This window comes from Oncorhynchus mykiss, chromosome 1 (genome assembly GCF_057628025.1).
Source record: "Oncorhynchus mykiss isolate SJ-2025 chromosome 1, ASM5762802v1, whole genome shotgun sequence".
Lineage (NCBI taxonomy): Eukaryota > Metazoa > Chordata > Actinopteri > Salmoniformes > Salmonidae > Oncorhynchus > Oncorhynchus mykiss.
In genome coordinates this window covers 76257196-76277481 of record NC_143022.1, presented here as the reverse complement: position 1 = coordinate 76277481, position 20286 = coordinate 76257196, and the positions used below count along the sequence as shown (strand labels likewise).

The window sequence follows — 20286 nt, the reverse complement described above, 5'->3', positions numbered from 1 at the left end:
GTGAACCCTAGCTGGCTAACACAAAAGCCTCATGGCTAAGCATACACTCGCACACGCATAACCTGGTTAACCATACTTTTATACCAGCGTGATAATGGGCCCCCGTACCCATGGGAAACAAATATGCTCAGGCAGCTCTCGACCGAGTCCTGCAAGTTTTGTAATGTTTTTACCAAATAACGGCCTGTGTCACCTTAAGCAACCCTACTAGCCGTCACGGTGAAAGCTAACAAGCTAACCACTGTCTTGTTTTTTAGTTTGTCTAGCATTAAGTGGCTTTGTGCTTACTAACCAAACCGGTCCAACCATGCAGTGATCCGGTCCATGAGAGGACTCACCACTAGCTTAGGTCTCTTGAGTCTTGCACGATTTACATAAAGCTCTGTCGTTTTTGTACTTATCAACTTTACCAGCCCCACCTACTAGGTTCTTCGGTCCAAGAGACTCAAAACCCAGGTCAGCTACCGCGTCAAGGCTAACCTTGCCATCACCTGCCCGGCAGACCCGGATATCGTGGCAACCCGGTCTCCACTTTCTCCCACTACGAGCCAAGGTTCCACATCAGAGAGAGGGGCAGTTCACTAGAGCAAGTGCTAACTGAGTGACCAGTGATGCAAATGGCTGGCTGCAAACCCACAGTCCAAGTCTCAGGAAAGAGGCAGACAGTTTGGGGAAGCGGTACTCTGTAGCAGCCGCATCAAATTCCCGCCTGGCTGATTCCCCTGTGGGGAAGAAAGGGCGCCAGACCAACGGTACACCCCAGCAGCAGAGAGGCAGCCAACCGTCTCCTGGCCTGACACCTCTCGGTGGAGCACAGGCTCCCTTCCTCCCCCATCCCAATGGGGGAGAGGCACATCTGTGCTCCTATAACCTTTCCCTTCGTGCAGTGACTAATTTTTATAAGTTTGTTCACAAGGAAGACGGAGCCCACTCTACCCCCTAGTGCCCTCCGTGCCACAGCTCTCACCACAGCTCTTTCTCAAGTAGCCGAGGCAGGAACCAAAACTGTCAGTCGCCACCTAGCACTGTCCACGTATCCTAGTGTTTTAACGCTGCCCCTTTTAATACATTCAATGAAAGGGCGACTCACTATAATGCCACCAGAGGGGTAGTGGTAAAGAGGAAGGTGGTCACGACAGAGACGTCACTCACAGGTTGGGCATGAGGGAAAAGCGGAGTTGTGGGGTCCACAACTCCGCATTGCTCACATATATGACCTCTAACTGCTGACAGTGTTCCTTTCTCTGAAACCATTCTTACCCTCCCTTTGAAATTCTCACATCTTGATCAGAACGGACAATAAGACTGTGGTGGCATACATCAAAACCCTGGGTGGCACTTGCTCCCTGCGCTTACACAGACTATCCATCAAATTATTCTGTGGAGAAGAGCACACCTACTCTCACTACGAGCGACTCATGTCGCGGGAGCACTGAACGTAGGAGCTGACTTGTCCAGATGGAATCCCCATCACAGGGAATGGAGACCATCTCCAAGTTGTGAAACAGATCAGGGATAGATATGGTCAAACATCCATAGATTTCTTCGCACAAAAACGTGCACTGCCCGCTATTCTTTGCGCTAGCAGGAGACGCACCATTGGGGGTGGACGTGTTGGAACACCCTTGGCCGGGAGTGTTCCGTTACGTTTTTCCTCTTCTAAGCCTCATACTCCCCAGAGTGAGGGAAGAAGGCTCATACCTCATCTTGGTAGCCCTCCATGGCCAGGCAAGCTCTAGTTAGCATAGATCATTCTCCTGCTGTTCTATGAGCCCCGGCAACTCCTGTTACGCAGGGATCATCTGACCCAAGCGAACAAAGACATTTTCCACCCTCACCCCGATACTATGGCCCTCTGGGCATTTCCCGTGAGAGTTAAAATCTGGATGTGACATGCTTGCCTCTCAGTCATTGAGACAATCAAGAGTGCCAGGGCCCCTTCTACACTCTCAATGTATGGAAGCTCAATGTATGGCTTTCTCCACTGTTAAGGTCTAGCCGCTATCTCAGCCTGCCATATAGGCTTTCGCAATAACACAGTGGGAAAACACCACTTGTCATGAAGGGGCGCTTCGCTCACGTCCATTTTCCAAGCCTCTAGCCCCATCTTGGGATCTGTCTATTGTGCTTGAGGCTATTTCACAGCAGCCTTTTGAGCCGCTGAAAAGCATGGAGATGACGTATCTCTCATTCAAGACTGCTTTACTGGTCGGTCTTAAGTCCGCAAAGCGAGTTATTGAGCTGCACACTGTGGGTTCACCCTTCATGTCTACAGTTGCCCCTGTTTTCCCCCCCAAGGATTCTTTGTTGTCTAAACCCACCTTTATACCGAAGGTCAGCAGCAATTACAACTGTCTTGCTTGTGGCATTCCACCTGCCGCCCTTCACTTTTACCGAAGAAGAACGTCTCCACCGTTTGTGTCCAGTACGCGTGTTGCGCATCTACTTGGATAGAGCGTGAATTTTACGCAAGAGCAACCTCTTGTGCACTGCTCAAGGGCATGTCCTTACAGGAGTTTTGTGATGAGGCTTGTTGGGAATCCCCTCATACTTTTCTGAGGTTTACCAGCTAGACGTCACTGCACCTTCTTTGGGACACATTCTGTCCTCAGTGTCGGGACGTTCGAGCGTTGATACTTTAAGACTACCTGGCTTCGGAAACCAGGTCTGCAATACAGAATTGGTAATATCCTAATTGTGAGATATCAAAACGAGTAATTGAGGTTCCCAGGTTCTCTGATATTATGAGTGAGATATCTCACCATATTCCCATGCTCTCAAGAGCAAAATGTAGCTAGCTAACAAGCTAGAAATTAACCAAAACATTGTTTAGAAAGTTGCTTTTAGTTGCCTGGTTTGCTAGATTGACATATAGTAAATTAGTTTATTTTTTCTGGGTTTATTGGTGTTAAAATATACCAGTTATGCTATTTTGGAACACCGGGCCACTGATGTCAAAAAGCCTGTAGTTTTTATGTTTGTATACTTTTTTATAACGATAACGACAAGTTTGATGTCAGATGACAATAGAATGTTTGTGATGTCACTGCGACAACTGTCTACAGACATGTCGATAGACATAGTATAATGCAGCTTTTGGTCTTAAAATGTTTGGATGTTTAGTACACTAACGTAATCTCACTGTTTAACACATGGCCTCACATGTAAATTCTTAAAGAGATGGGTGGAGCTAAGGCTTAAGAGGGTGTGAATGATGCTGAATGGGTGTAGACAAAGAAGAGCTCTCCAGCCGGTGTACCAAAACATTCTAGGGATATTTTCTCAAAAGTGGAGTTACAAGTTTATTAACTTCGAAAGAAGAATTACTTTCCCATTGTCCCTCAACTGTAGTGTATGATATACCATTTTCTAGCTCTGAATCTCTACTTTTACTTTTTTAAACTTAAAATGTTGCTATATAAGACAAAATCAAGCCGATCCGTCACATATCAGAACCTGGGTTATGAGAGTAACCTTGAGTTCTGCTTTATCTCAATACAGTTTGTAAAAGCACTTGAGAACAAAGGTTCTGAAAAAAAATTATCAGTGTGCCGTGGCACTGAAAGGAAGAATGGGTTGGAGAATAGACTTCTATTCAGCAATCACTCATGAAATACTCAACAAGACTGTGTACAAGACTTCATATAAAAACAACCATATAAAATTAAGTGATTCTGTTTCAACTCAATAGGCTTACCCTTGGTAAAACCATACGTTCTGAGAAAACTTTTAGCATAAAATTGCGGTTTCTTTGTCATTACCACTGTGCCACATCACCCCCTGCCATCTTTTATTTCCCCCGGCTTCTATTCAAAATCATTTTAAAGAAGAATTTGACAGTAAATTAAGCTAATTTATAGACTGTAGAGCCGCCTGCCTTAAAATCATACAAAGATCTCAGACACATCAGATACCATCTGAAGGTCCATCAGAGAGAATGGCATGCAGTGCAAGACAAAGATGGCTGATACCAAAGCTTGGGGCCACAGCCAAACTGTGTTTAGCGTTCATGCTACTGAGGATGATTCAGTATTCTATCTAGACCTGACAGAGTTAACACAACATTCTCAGGAACAGGAACAATGGAAAGATGGAATCGTATAATTAATTCTACAGATGGAGTCTGAGAGGGCCTACTAGTTGATGCAGTATTATTGGATACATTTTTACCGCATTTGCAGGTTAATTGTCGATTGTTATAAATGCTTCATGGATTCTTTGTACAGCAGGCAAAATATATATCTCAGCAACATCTATAGCTGCAAACATCAGAATTGTCCACTGAAATCAATTGAAGGTCAAAGTGTTATAAACAGGAATGCAACAAGGCTATGCGGAGGTATAGTGCATTTCTCATTTAAACGTACAGTCCTCCTCATGTCATCTATCCTCATCCTCACTTTTCATCTGATTCAACTCAATGAGTCATTTCTTTCACAGAAATGTAAAAAAGTACATTCTATAATTACAGTTTCCATTCTCAGAATGACAAGATCCCTGGTCTGTTCTCACCAAAGCTCAATAACGAACCATCAAGATCATATATGAAGTAACCCATATGGAATCATGTAGTAACCAAAAAGGTGTAAAATAAATCTAAATATATTTTAGATTTTAGATTCTTAAAAGTAGCCAACTTTTGCCTTGATGACAGCTTTGCACATTATTGGCATTCTCTCAACCAGCTTCATAAAGACTGCTTTTCCAACAGTCTTGAAGGAGTTCCCACATATGCTGAGCACTTGTTGGCTGCTTTTCCTTCACTCTGCGGTTCATCTCATCTCAAACCATCTCAATTGGGTTGAGGTCAGGTAATTGTGGAGACCAGGTCATCTGATGCAGTCCTGTTGAAAAAAAAAACGATAGTCCCACTAAGCGCAAACAAGATTGGATGGCGTATCGCTGCAGAATGCTGTGGTAGCCATGCTGGTTAAGTGTGCCTTGAATTCTAAATAAATCACCGACAGCAAAGCACCCTCATACCAGCACACCTCCTCCTCCATGCTTCATGGTGGGAACCACACATGTGGATATCATCCGTTCACCTACTCTGTGTCTCACAAAGTCACAATGGTTGGAACCAAAGGACAGATTTCCACTGGTCTAATTTCCATTGCGCGTTTTTCTTCGCCCAAGCAAGTCTCTTCTTCTTATTGGTGTCCTTTATTAGTGGTTTCTTTGCAGAAATTCAACCATTAATGTCTGCTTCACGCAGTTTCCTCTGTACAGTTGATGTTGAGATGTGTCTGTTACTTGAACTCTGTGAAGCATTTATTTGGGCTGGTCACTCTAATGAACTTATCCTCTGCAGCAGAGGTAACTCTGGGTCTTCCTTTCCTATGACGGTTCTCATCAAATCAAATCAAATTGATTTATATAGCCCTTCTTACATCAGCTGATATCTCAAAGTGCTGTACAGAAACCCAACCTAAAACCCCGAACAGCAAGCAATGCAGGTGTAGAAGCACGGTGGCTAGGAAAAACACCCTAGAAAGGCCAAAACATAGGAAGAAACCTAGAGAGGAACCAGGCTATGAAGGGTAGCCAGTCCTCTTCTGGCTGTGCCAGGTGGAGAATATAACAGAACATGGCCAAGATGTTCAAATGTTCATAAATGACCAGCATGGTCAAATAATAATAACCACAGTAGTTGTCGAGGGTGCAGCAAGTCAGCACCTTAGGAGTAAATGTCAGTTGGCTTTTCATAGCCAATCATTAGGAGTATCTCTACCGCTCCTGCTGTCTCCAGAGAGTTGAAAACAGCAGGTCTGGGACAGGCAGCACGTCCGGTGAACAGGTCAGGGTTCCAAAGCCGCATAGCCTCATGCCAGCGAGTTTCATCATAGCACTTGATGGTTTTTGTGACTGCACTTGAAGAAACTTTTAAAGTTCTTGAAATGTTCCATATTGATTGACCTTTAGGGCTTTGGGGGCAGCAGGTAGCCTAGTGGTTAGAGCGTTGGGCCAGTAACCGAAAGGTTGCTGGGTCGAATCCCTGAGCTGACAAGGTAAAAAATTATGTTGTTCTGAACAAGGCAGTTAACCCATTGTTCCCTGATAGGCCATCATTGTAAATAAGAATTTGTTCTTCACTGACTTGCCTGGTTAAATTAAAACATTTTAAGTAATGATGGACTGTTGTTTCTCTTTGCATATTGAAGCTGTTCTTGCCATAATATGGACTTGGCCTTTTACCAAATAGGGCTATCTTCTGTATACCACCCCTACCTTGACATAACACAACTGATTGGCTCAAACACATTACGAAGGAAAGAAATTACACAAATGATCTTTTAACAAGGCACACCTTGTTAATTGAAATGTATTCCAGGTGACTACCTCATGAAGCTGGTTGAGAGAATGTAAAGAGTGTACAAAGCTGTTATCAAGGCAAGAATCTCAAATATAAAATATGTTTCGATTTATTTAAAACCTTTTTGGTTACTAGATGATTCCATATGTGTTATTTCATAGTTTTGATGTCTTCACCATTATTCTACAATGTAGAAAATAGTCAAAATAATGAAAATCCCTTGAATGAGTAGGTGTGTCCAAACTTTGATTGGTACTGTATAAATACAGATAGAAGGATAGACGGACAGGCAGACAGGCGTGCAGATGTTTAGATCTTGATAGATATTAGGCCACTGACAGTTGCTGGGCCCAACGTGACTGTGAGTGTCACGGAGCCTCAGGTTCCCATCAACTCCTTTTGCCTTCATCATGTCCAGATGAAACTAAGCTCACGGAACAGATTGCAAATCAAGATTTAATATCAGTCATATGTGAAGTCCCTCTCTAGCCTATATAATGTATTAGTTTCATTATATCAGACAGCATAAAAATAAAAAAAGCTTCATATCCAATATAGTGTTTGTCTCATGAAAGACTGGACTGAGTTTTTTATATGCCACAATAGTGGACGGACTTGGAAATGTGTACATCTCTGTTCAGTTTGGATAAATAAGGACTTGCAAATGGTTCAGGTTAGGAATGGTTACGGTTAAAGTAATTACACAAATCTGAGCTCAAGGGTGGCTTCTACTCAAACAATAGGACTTAAACCGTACAATCATACAATATTGATAGTGGAGCGCAAGAGATTTATGCAGCAGGAGCTACAGTATACTGCATCCCAGAGCATGTACGTGCTGCCGATTGTTTTCAAATGACTATGTGTGCCTCTTTGGTATGTAAGGTGCTACCAGCTGAGTCACACGTAAAGGAATGTTCACGTTACAGAGCCATACCACCTTCAATGTAAAACAGACTGATAATCTGGACTGATCTTTGACCACGGTCCAATTGGTGAACTGTGATTATATTACATCCCACCGTTATATTAGATCCCACCAGTGAATAGAGGAATGGAGGGAGGAATGGAGAGAAGGATGGAGAGGAAGATGAAACTGAACTACAGAGAGTGGCTCGAATGAATTTTGCCACCATGACTGAACAGAATGGAACCGACAGGGAGGATAGGGATGGAATCAGACCGCATATGTACAGTACTGTGTTTGTGTGCGTGCGTGCGTGATGACACAATCTCTCTAATCATTAATTGATTTTAGACCGACCAATGGACTGCAGGGACGTGAGTAGCATTAAGGATGAGTTTTGACTGGCTTACGTCAGAGTACAATCAGAGTCCGTCAGAGAATTGAGTGTCAGACAGCTTTCTCAACATGATCTTCAGTAGATGTGTATGTTTATGCGTGTGTGTTAAGACAGTAGCATATAAGGAGGAGTGTGCGAAGGCCTTTCTCACCACTATCTTCAGCACAGACGAGAAGGTCTTGGCGTCTTCAGCCACGCCACCGATGTAGAGCTTTCTGGTGAAGACAGGCGGGTGGTCGTTCTCATCCCGCACCTCGATAAACACCTTGGCTGTGTTGGCTGCAGAGTTAAAGAGGAGGGACACAGTCACATTTTAGACATGAGGCATATTGTCTTATCCACTTTCCTTGACGTTCCTCTACAGTACACCCTATAGTTTAGAGGGGATCAGTGTTGGTAGGAAAGGTTCCAGTTCATGATCAAATAATCAAATATGTTCTCCTGTTGCAGCTACTGTGCCATTTCCATTCATATGCCAGATTGTCCTCAAGGAAAATAGCTTGTAGTAAGGATATACACACTCCGTACCCATTTGTCACTGTTTAACTTATACAGTACAAATATGTACAAACCTAGCACAACCTTACCCTGGCCCACACTGCAGTTAAGGTGAAAAATATGCACTGTCAATGACTATTTTTCTTCCAGCAGAGCACAGAAATGTAAAGTCATGCTGCTAGGGCTAAGGAGGATCCAAGGGAATAGGATGACCAAAAACACAGTTCATTAAATCACAGCACAAACACCACCGTGAGAGCCAGAGGGAAGGCACAGAGGGATACGTCAGTCGCTCTCTCTCTATTGCCTTTTTCTGTCTCTCTAAAAACGGTTTTATTCCCTCCGCGGTTTATCCATTGTGGTCTTGTGGGAAATGGTAACTTTTCAGTTACGACACACAATCACAAACAGATGTTTGCAAGTGTAGAGAAACACAACAGCATAGAGAGAAATTCAGCACACACACATAAAAAGAAAAGCATTAAGAGAAAGGATGGCTCACATGGCAGAATGGGCTTTTGAGTCTGCGTAGAGTACATTTTAATTTAGGGAAAGGGGTGGTGGGAGTGGAGAGGAGCTGTGTTAAATTAATTCTTATCAATTACTCTGCTTTATTAATAATGTGTGTGTGCGTGTGTGTGTGTGTGTGTGTGTGTGTGTGTGTGTGTGTGTGTGTGTGTGTGTGTGTGTGTGTGTGTGTGTAATGATGTTAATTGGGCTGTGACAATCTGACAATTACGCCCTGTTCTGCTCTGATTATTTGAACTCAATAAAGTTTTTAAAAATTATGAAAATGTACACGGTACGGTGGCCTGCTCTGCATTCCAATAAATACAGATCTATGAGGTGATGAGGGTTTATCTGAAAAATTGAGGGGGGGAAGAGTTAACCTAGCAGTTAAGAGCGTTGGGCCAGTAACCAAAAGGTTGCTGGTTCGAATCCCTGAGCCGACTACAGTAACTGAAAAATCTGTCGATATGCCTTTGAAGAAGGTAATTGCTCCTGTTAGTTCTTCTGGATAAGACTGTCTGCTAAATGACTAATAATTGTAGAAATTAATATGCTGTCAACTCCTCTGTCAAAACCAAGGACCACGGTATCTAGCTGGAAAGCTGATGTACACTTGATGTAGCCTCCCAGCCCCCTACTCCATTTCAATATCCCCCTCTTACATTTAGAGGGAACCCGCAGTTGGGCCATGACCACGATCATGGAGTCAGCCTGAACCCTGAGCACGTAGCTGGTGACAGTCTCATAATCCAGAGGCTTAGCCGTGGAGATCACACCTGTCCGGTTACTCACTTGGAACTCACCTGCAACCAACCAAAAAACAATCAGTACAACATGAGGAAGACATTGGCAGCACTCACTGACAGGATCAACATTAGATAAAAAAAAAGAGGTTACTTTTGTGTCTGTCTGTGTGTGTGCCAACTGCCAACCACAGGTTTAAAGCACTCATTTAGGACATTACCAAGTCGATGCATTAATCAGCAGATTAACATTGATGAAGACTATTGCACGTTGACTTCATAGACATGGAAATAGACTGTGATAAAAGGAAACCTCTACTGTTGTAAAAAATAGTTACTTTAACAATAGTTACTTTTGCCACAAGTAAAGCGCAGCCAATTTTTTGTTTCAGGTAATTTCTCTGCATTTTCCATGGATTGTATATTATTGCAAGAATTTAAGACAAAAATGTGACCTTTTCCTATTTTGGCAAATGTTTGTTCTATCTATGGTACTGGAGGGTACATTTCTGCACTTACCGCCTTCGTTTCCTCCCACGATGGAGTAGAAGATTGTCTGGTTCATGGCGGCTGCCAGGATGCTGCCCACTGGTCTGCCTACTGGGGCCAGCTCACTGACAGGGGCAAACCTGGAGAAAGAGATGACATCCAATATGACTAAATATCCCTGGACACATTACCACTGACAACTTCCATTGAAAAAATCCATTGTAACAAAATCCAATTCTCTGACACTCTGCGCCTTACCACCACATTTAGCAAACACATTGTTGAATATGGCATATTCGAAAATTGCACTAAAGGAGACTATATTCAAACATTCAATGATTCTACAATAGCAATTAACACTTTATCTTAGCCTGACAACTTCAAGTGAACATTACGTCGGTGTCTTCAGGTTGTCAAGATAAAAAAAGATCACAACAATGTCCTTGATATTTAACACTTCCTCTATTGTGCCCGTGAATAGCATGAGATAGCATGAGCTGTTATTTCCATGATAGGCGAGACAATGGCTAATAACAGCTAACAGCCACGGCTGACTATTACACATAAAGAATGCATTCTCATCCACATCTATGACAGATAAGCCTGTCACAGGTCTCCATAGAAGTAGCGGTTGCAATAAATAGCGCTGAATGCTAGCTTGGCAGAGTGTCAGCATGAGATGATTTAAGTTGATAATGCCATCTTACTGTGTGTGCTTTCGTAATACTGTCAGCGAGCGTGTATGTGTGTCTCGTGTTGCTTCAAGACTAGTTTCACTTCAGCCTACAGTCAATCATGTCAAGAGATAAAAAGCCTCCCTTGTGAAAGCTTTGAGGGGAAAAGTAACGATCAAATCACAAGGTGTGGGAGTCGTATTCTATTATATACACTAAACTCCATTCGGTGTCAGGGTTACAGAACCTTCCGCAGTAGAGGAAGTGAAAGATAAAGAAGCGTCTCCCAGCTGTAAACCATATTGGCAACCCAAGGCCGTTTAAACCACTGCGTCAACGCTGTCATTTCCTTACTCCTTCTTGTCTTCCCTGACCCCCATGCATTTTAAAGCATCCATAATAAAGCAAACCTTCAGGTAAGAACAAACGTCAAAACAGTCAGACTTTCACTCCAGGGGTTTGTTCTTGTGTTTTAATAGCACGGCTCTTCCATATAAAAGCGATTTCATGAGAGGAACCAAAGAGGAGACAGCCTCCATTTCCCATATTGAACATGAAGGTCAGTGTGAGGCATTTGCACCTGGGGGAATGGTATATGCATCTTCTTTACAACATCTGGCTTTATTCACGAGACACATACAGTAAGCATATGAATATTAGTACAATAATAGAATTAGAATATCAAGTACAATTAGAAATACCTAATAGAATATCACTACCCCTGCTAGACAACATGCAATAATCATTTGACTGTCAGGGAGATAAACTGAAGAAGTGAGAGATGAAAGTGTCTTTTAGGCTTAGAAAACAATCTGTATTTCAGGAAACAATGTCTTGAGAGACAGAAGGTCAATGGTCATTTTGATACACCATGTGCAGAAATCTGTAAGATTTCAGTTGAGACAACATAACTTCCTGTGTACTTCTGCAAAGCATGGACATTAAGTCCTGACATTGAACAAATTCCAGGATCACATCAGTAAGCATGCAAAGATGAATAAATCACAGCTCCAATCCACACCTGGGCTTTTGCTGTCGAAGCCTTTCAAAAACATTTCTAATAATACAGACCCTCCGCTTAACACTCACTACGAATCAAGGCTATCCATATGAAGTGTTCTCTTTGCAGAAGCTTGAAGAGGGACAACGGAGAGAGACTTGGCAAAGGCCAACACAGACTACATGACTCTGGGAGTTGCTAGAGTTACGATATCAGTGAAGGAAATACACTGGGGGCTGGTGGAAAATGTGCCCCTTGAAAACCAGCAAGACACTGGTTGGGGAAGGTTGGCATGTCTGTAACTCTAGTTAGGGGTAACACTATACATTGAGTGAACAAAACACAAGAAAACCTTCCTAATATTGCGTTGGAACGTTTGAATGGCACACATACACAATCCATGTCTCAATGCTTAAAAATAATTTAACCTGTCTCCTCCCCTTCATCTACACTGATTAAAGTGGATTTAACAAGTGACATCAATAAGGGATCATAGCTTTCACCCCGGATTCACCTTGTCAGTCTATGTCAAAGAGCGGGTGTTCTTAATGTTTTGTACACTAAGTGAACATCAGTACTGTGTACTAATGACTCTGTTGCCCATTGCCACTAATGTGTAGTAGGAGTGCAGCTACAGAGCGACAGGCTTACAGGGTTGAAGCTAATATATTGTTGCCTGGACCTGAAGTCAAACATTGGGTGAGATTTTTGTGAATTGAGGCTAATGCTACGATACGTGCTAAGTGCTGCTACAGTAGCTAAAGCTGCGTGATCATGCTCTCCGTAACCGATGTGACTAAAACCTTTAAACAGGTTAACATTCACAAAGCCGCAGGGCCAGACGGATTACCAGGACACGTACTCAGAGCATGCATTGACCAGCTGGCAAGTTTTCACTGACATTTTAAACCTATCCCTGACTCAGTCTGTAATACCTGCAGCAGACCATCATTGTCTCTGTGCCCAAGAACGCCAATGTCATGTTGTGTCTTGTCTCTGTCCTTTCCCTTCACCCTGTCTCCCTCTGCTGGTCGTTGTTAGGTTACCTTTTCTCCTCCTCTTTCCCCCAGCTGTGCCTTGTCTCCTCCTAACCACCTCGTCACCCCTTTTCCCACCTGTTCCCTTTTTCCCTCTGATTAGGTCCCTATATCTCTCTCTGTTCCTGCTCCTGTCCTTGTCGGATTCTTGTTTGTTGTGTTTCATGCCTGAACCAGACTGTCGTCATGTTTGCTGTAACCTTGTCTTGTCCTGTCGGAATCTGCCGGTCCGTCTGAGCCTACCTATGTTTGGTAATTAAAGAAGCTCTGTTTAAGTTAATTCGCTTTTGGGTCCTCATTCACGCACCGTAACAGAAGAATCCGACCAAGAATGGACCCAGCGACTTCGGATCCTCTCCACTCAGCCGTCGGGATCCAGGGAGCGATGCTAGGCAGACACGAGCAGGAATTGTCTGCTGCTCGACATGCCGTTGAGACCCTGGCCACCCAAGTCTCCAACCTCACAGAACAGGTTCACCATCTCCGCCTCGATCCACCGGCCACTTCCAGGGCTTTCGAATCTCCGGAGCCCAGAATCAATAACCCGCCGTGTTACTCTGGGGAGCCCACTGAATGCCGCTCGTTCCTCACCCAGTGTGATATTGTGTTTTCTCTCCAGCCCTACACTTTCTCCAGGAGCACTGCTCGTGTCGCCTACGTCATATCTCTCCTTATTGGACGGGCTCGTGAGTGGGGCACGGCAATCTGGGAGGCAAGGGCTGAGTGTACTAACCAGTATCAGGACTTTAAGGAGGAGATGATACGGGTTTTTGATCGATCTGTTTTTGGGGAGGAGGCTTCCAGGGCCCTGTCTTCCCTATGTCAAGGTAATCGATCCATAACAGACTACTCTATTGAGTTTCGCACTCTTGCTGCCTCCAGTGGCTGGAACGAGCCGGCTTTGCTCGCTCGTTTTCTGGAGGGTCTCCGCGCAGAGGTAAAGGATGAGATTCTCTCCCGGGAGGTTCCTTCCAGCGTGGATTCCTTGATTGAACTCGCTATTCGCATTGAGCGACGGGTTGATCTTCGTCACCGAGTTCGTGGAAAGGAGCTCGCGTTCTCCGTTGCCCCCCTCTCCGCATCACTACCATCTTCCTCTGCCGGCTCGGGTGCTGAGCCCATGCAGCTGGGAGGTATCCGCATCTCGACTAAGGAGAGGGAACGGAGAATCACCAACCGCCTCTGTCTCTATTGCGGTTCCGCTGGTCATTTTGTCACTTCATGTCCAGTAAAAGGCCAGAGCTCATCAGTAAGCGGAGGGCTACTGGTGAGCGCTACTACTCCTGTCTCTCCTTCAAGATCCTGCACTACCTTGTCGGTCCATCTACGCTGGACCGGTTCGTCAGCTTCCTGCAGTGCCTTAATAGACTCTGGGGCGGAGGGCTGTTTTATGGACGAGACCTGGGCTCGGGAACATGACATTCCTCTCAGACAGTTAAAGGAGCCCACGGCCTTGTTCGCCCTGGATGGTAGTCCTCTCCCCAGGATTCAGCGTGAGACGCTACCTTTAACCCTCACTGTTTCTGGTAATCATAGTGAAACCATTTCTTTTTTAATTTTTCGTTCACCTTTTACACCTGTTGTTTTGGGCCATCCCTGGCTAGTTTGTCATAATCCTTCCATTAATTGGTCTAGTAATTCTATCCTCTCCTGGAACGTCTCTTGTCATGTGAAATGTTTAATGTCTGCTATCCCTCCTGTTTCCTCTGTCTCTTCTTCACAGGAGGAGCCTGGTGATTTGACAGGGGTGCCGGAGGAATATCACGATCTGCGCACGGTGTTCAGTCGGTCCAGGGCCACCTCTCTTCCTCCACACCGGTCGTATGATTGTAGTATTGATCTCCTTCCGGGAACCACCCCCCCCCCGGGGTAGACTATACTCTCTGTCGGCTCCCGAACGTAAGGCTCTCGAAGATTATTTGTCTGTAGCTCTTGACGCCGGTACCATAGTCCCCTCCTCCTCTCCCGCCGGAGCGGGGTTTTTTTTTGTCAAGAAGAAGGACGGGTCTCTGCGCCCCTGCATAGATTATCGAGGGCTGAATGACATAACAGTGAAGAATCGTTATCCGCTTCCTCTTATGTCTTCAGCCTTCGAGATCCTGCAGGGAGCCAGGTTTTTCACTAAGTTGGACCTTCGTAACGCTTACCATCTCGTGCGCATCAGGGAGGGGGACGAGTGGAAGACGGCGTTTAACACTCCGTTAGGGCACTTTGAATACCGGGTTCTTCCTTTCGGCCTCGCTAACGCTCCAGCTGTCTTTCAGGCATTAGTCAATGATGTCCTGAGAGACATGCTGAACATCTTTGTTTTCGTTTACCTTGACGATATCCTGATTTTTTCACCGTCACTCCAGATTCATGTTCAGCACGTTCGACGTGTCCTCCAGCGCCTTTTAGAGAATTGTCTTTTTGTGAAGGCTGAGAAGTGCACTTTTCATGCCTCCTCCGTCACATTTCTCGGTTCTGTTATTTCCGCTGAAGGCATTAAGATGGATCCCGCTAAGGTCCAAGCTGTCATTGATTGGCCCGTCCCTAAGTCACGCGTCGAGCTGCAGCGCTTTCTCGGCTTCGCGAACTTCTATCGTCGTTTCATCCGTAATTTCGGTCAGGTGGCAGCTCCTCTCACAGCCCTTACTTCTGTCAAGACGTGCTTTAAGTGGTCCGTTTCCGCCCAGGGAGCTTTTGATCTCCTCAAGAATCGTTTTACATCCGCTCCTATCCTTGTTACACCTGACGTCTCTAGACAGTTCGTTGTCGAGGTTGACGCGTCAGAGGTGGGCGTGGGAGCCATTCTTTCTCAGCGCTCCCTCTCTGACGACAAGGTCCACCCATGCGCGTATTTTTCTCATCGCCTGTCGCCGTCGGAACGTAACTATGATGTGGGTAACCGCGAACTGCTCGCCATCCGGTTAGCCCTAGGCGAATGGCGACAGTGGTTGGAGGGGGCGACCGTTCCTTTTGTCGTTTGGACTGACCATAGGAACCTTGAGTACATCCGTTCTGCCAAACGACTTAATGCGCGTCAGGCGCGTTGGGCGCTGTTTTTCGCTCGTTTCGAGTTCGTGATTTCTTATCGTCCGGGCTCTAAGAACACCAAGCCTGATGCTTTGTCTCGTCTCTTCAGTTCTTCAGTAGCCTCCACTGACCCCGAGGGGATTCTCCCTGAGGGGCGTGTTGTCGGGTTGACTGTCTGGGGAATTGAGAGGCAGGTAAAGCAAGCGCTCACTCACACTCCGTCGCCGCGCGCTTGTCCTAGGAACCTTCTTTTCGTTCCCGTTCCTACTCGTCTGGCCGTTCTTCAGTGGGCTCACTCTGCCAAGTTAGCCGGCCACCCTGGCGTTCGGGGTACGCTTGCTTCCATTCGCCAGCGTTTTTGGTGGCCCACCCGGGAGCATGACACGCGTCGTTTCGTGGCTGCTTGTTCGGTCTGCGCGCAGACTAAGTCCGGTAACTCTCCTCCTGCCGGCCGTCTCAGGCCGCTTCCTATTCCCTCTCGACCGTGGTCTCACATCGCCTTAGATTTTGTCACCGGACTGCCTTCGTCAGCGGGGAAGACTGTTATTCTTACGGTTGTCGATAGGTTCTCTAAGGCGGCTCATTTCATTCCCCTTGCTAAGCTTCCTTCTGCTAAAGAGACGGCACAAATCATCATCGAGAATGTTTTCAGAATTCATGGCCTTCCGTCAGACGTCGTTTCGGACAGAGGTCCGCAATTCACGTCTCAATTTTGGAGGGAGTTTTGCCGTTTGATTGGGGCTTCCGTCAGTCTCTCTTCCGGCTTTCACCCCCAGTCTAACGGTCAAGCAGAACGGGCCAATCAGACTATTGGTCGCATCTTACGCAGTCTTTCTTTTCGCAACCCTGCGTCTTGGTCAGAACAGCTCCCCTGGGCAGAATACGCCCACAACTCGCTTCCTTCGTCTGCGACCGGGCTATCTCCTTTTCAGAGTAGCCTCGGGTACCAGCCTCCGCTGTTCTCATCTCAGTTCGCCGAGTCCAGCGTCCCCTCCGCTCAGGCTTTTGTCCAACGTTGCGAGCGCACCTGGAAGAGGGTCAGGTCTGCACTTTGCCGTTATAGGACGCAGACTGTGAGGGCTGCTAATAAGCGTAGAACTAAGAGTCCTAGATATTGTCGCGGTCAGAGAGTTTGGCTCTCCACTCAGAACCTTCCCCTTAAGACGGCTTCTCGCAAGTTGACCCCGCGGTTCATTGGTCCGTTCCGTATTTCTCGGGTCATTAATCCTGTCGCAGTTCGACTTCTTCTTCCGCGATACCTTCGTCGCGTCCACCCGGTCTTCCATGTCTCCTGCATCAAGCCCGTCCTTCGCGCCCCCGCTCGTCTTCCCCCCCCCCCCCCATCCTTGTCGAGGGCGCACCCATCTACAGGGTCCGTAGAATTTTGGACATGCGTCCTCGGGGCCGTGGTCACCAGTACCTCGTAGATTGGGAGGGGTACGGTCCTGAGGAGAGGAGTTGGGTTCCCTCTCGGGACGTGCTGGACCGTGCGCTGATCGAGGATTTCCTCCGTTGCCGCCAGGTTTCCTCCTCGAGTGCGCCAGGAGGCGCTCGGTGAGTGGGGGGGTACTGTCATGTTGTGTCTTGTCTCTGTCCTTTCCCTTCACCCTGTCTCCCTCTGCTGGTCGTTGTTAGGTTACCTTTTCTCCTCCTCTTTCCCCCAGCTGTGCCTTGTCTCCTCCTAACCACCTCGTCACCCCTTTTCCCACCTGTTCCCTTTTTCCCTCTGATTAGGTCCCTATATCTCTCTCTGTTCCTGCTCCTGTCCTTGTCGGATTCTTGTTTGTTGTGTTTCATGCCTGAACCAGACTGTCGTCATGTTTGCTGTAACCTTGTCTTGTCCTGTCGGAATCTGCCGGTCCGTCTGAGCCTACCTATGTTTGGTAATTAAAGAAGCTCTGTTTAAGTTAATTCGCTTTTGGGTCCTCATTCACGCACCGTAACAGCCAAATTAACCTGTCTAAATGGCTATTGCCCCACAGCACTCACATCTGTAGCCATGAAATGCTTTGCTGGTCAGGGCTCACATCAGCACCATCATCCCAGACACCCTGGACCCACTCCAATTCACATACCGCCCCAACAGATCCACAGATGACGCAATCTCTATTGCACTCCACACTGCCCTTTCCCACCTGGACAAGAGGAACACCTATGTGAGAATGCTGTTCATTGACTACAGATCAGCATGCAACTGCATAGAGGCCTTCAAGCTCATCACTAAGCTAAGGACCCTGGGGCTGAACACCACTCTCTGCAAATAACTGGATCCTGGACTTCCTGACGGGCTGCCCCCAGGTGGTGAGGTTAGACAACAACACATCCACGACCCCGACCCTCAACACGGGGCCCCTAAGGGGTGCGTGCTTAGTCCCCTCCTGTACTCCCTGTTCACCCATGACCCATGGACTACACGAAATGAAGAGCTAAGTCCGCCCCCCATTCACATTGACAGGGCTGTAGTGGAGCAGGTCGAGAGCTTCAAGTTCCTGTGTCCACATGACTAAGGATCTATGATAGTCCACACACACCAACACAGTCACCATGTGCAATGCCATGCATCGGCTGGAGTGGTGTAAAGCTCGCCGCCATTGGACACTGGAGAAGTGAAAACGCGTTCTCTGGCGTGATTCACGCCTCCCCATCTGGCAGCCGACGTACAAATCTAGATTTGTCAGATGGCAGGAGAACGCTACCTGCTCCAATGCATAGTCCCAACTGTAAAGTTTGTGTAGGAGGAATAATGGTGTGGGGCTGTTTTTCATGGTTCGGGCTAGGCCCCTTAGCTCCAGTGAAGCAAAATCGTAACATTACAACATTACAGCTCCAGTGAAGCGAAATCGTTGCAGCATAACAGCATACAATTATATTCCAGACGATTCTGTGCTTACAACTTTGTGGCAACAGTTTGGTAAGGCCCTTTTCTGTTCCAGCTTGACATTTCCCCCTGTACACAAAGCGAGGTCCATACAGAAATGGTTGGTCGAGATTGGTTTGGAGGAACTTGACTGGCCTGCACAGAACTCTGACCTTAAACCCATCGAACACCTTTGGGATGAATTTTAACGCCGAGCCAGGCCTAATAGCCCAAAATCACTGCCTGACCTCACTAACGATCTTGCGGCTTAATGGAAGCAAGTCCCTGCAACAATGTTCCAACATCTAGTGGAAAGCCTTCCCAGAAGAGTGAAGGCTGTTTATAGCAGCAAAGGGGGGGCCAACTCCATATTAATGCCGGTGAATAATGAGATGTTCAACAAGGAGGTATCCACATACTTTTAGTCATGTAGTGTATCTACCTTAATTACCTCAATTACTACATCGACTCAGTACTGGTACCCCATGTGTACAGCCAAGTTATTGTTACCCATTGTGTATTTACTATTACTTTTATTATTATGCGTTTTACTTTTCTATTATTTCTAAAATGTTCTTCTCTCTGCATTGTTGGGAACGGCCCATAATTAAGCGCTTCAGTTTTAGTCGACACCTGTTATTTACGAAACCTGGGACAAACACAATTTGATTTGACTTAATTGAGGCTGTGACACGCTACGCTAACATGCTGCTTTCCTACTGAGACCACACTCAGCGCAGAGCGGCCAGAGTTGACTGGTTGCAGTCGCACTCAAAATCAGCTTGGCCCGAGGGTGTTAGCGACTGTGAAATCCCAAAGGATGTGTGTGTGTTTGTCTGTGTGCTTGCATGTGTGTGTGTGTGGTGTGTCTGTGTGTGTGTGTGTGTGTGTGTGTATGAACAAGACCGAATTCTGCAACCACCCCCAAAACTGAACTACAAAGGGACAACAACAAGTCAAACCAGAGAGGGACGTGGCGAACAAGGAACTTAAATTAGTGTGAGCCAAAGAAGTCGGTGTATTCTAGGATTCAATTATACAGAGAAGGGACAAAGGGGGCTGATTCCATATTTAGATAAGATGAACAGGACAATGAGGAGGGAGAGAGAGAGAGAGAGAGAGAGAGAGAGAGAGAGAGAGAGAAACTGAAAAAGAGGCACCGGCACCAGAGAGAGGAGACGGTAAGAGAGAAAAAGAGACAGAAAATTAGAAAGAAAAACAAGGGAAGAAAGAGACTCTCTCCAATGTGTCAGTGTGAGAGAGTGTGAATGACATGCCAGTGTGCAGAGCGTCACACAGAGGTGTCAGCGGGTGCCAGGCCCTGGGGCCAAACTCAGAGTGACGTTGACGAGACATGGCAGAGGAGTGCAAACCATGCTGTGTGCCACAGGGAAGAATGTTACCGTGCCCCTTCAATTCAAGGGGCTTTATCTCTCCCTCATTCTCTCTCTATCTCTCTGTAGCCTGTATTGCATAAGATAATGTGTTGAGTGAACACAGTGGGTCTGAAGCCCAGAGGACAGAGTGTATGAGTGTATATGAGTATATGATTCAGGTCATAGGTCACTGGTAAGGTCTCTCGACACAAATTCGTATATTGCAGTACATGAGTCTGAAAGCCCTATGTACAGTTAGCACTGCGTAAAACATTCAAAACCACTGTGGGTTATCATAAGAACCACACTCATAAGCATTGCATGGACATTCATAAATGTTGCATACATCCAGAAGCGGATATGTTACTGCATAATCTTTCTGTGCCTGGTGTTGTTGACACAAGCCGACACCTGTATTTTGTTCAGTATTTATGTATTAGGCAGTGTTTGTGAAGGTGATAATTCTACAT

At 46.0% G+C, this 20286-nt stretch overlaps 1 protein-coding gene across 2 annotated transcripts in view; it reads right to left on the bottom strand.

Annotated features, from left to right (window-relative positions):
* The window catches only part of LOC110528891 (protocadherin-15), a 275550-nt gene that overhangs the window by 25020 nt on the left and 230244 nt on the right, over positions 1–20286 (bottom strand). For both annotated transcript variants that reach the window (XM_090240353.1, XM_021611090.3), the window contains 3 exons: positions 9888–9997; positions 9288–9428; positions 7769–7896 (listed from right to left, as the gene is read on the bottom strand). In XM_090240353.1, the coding sequence (XP_090096479.1) occupies positions 7769–7896; positions 9288–9428; positions 9888–9997 (379 nt within the window). The remainder of the gene's footprint in view (positions 1–7768; positions 7897–9287; positions 9429–9887; positions 9998–20286) is intronic.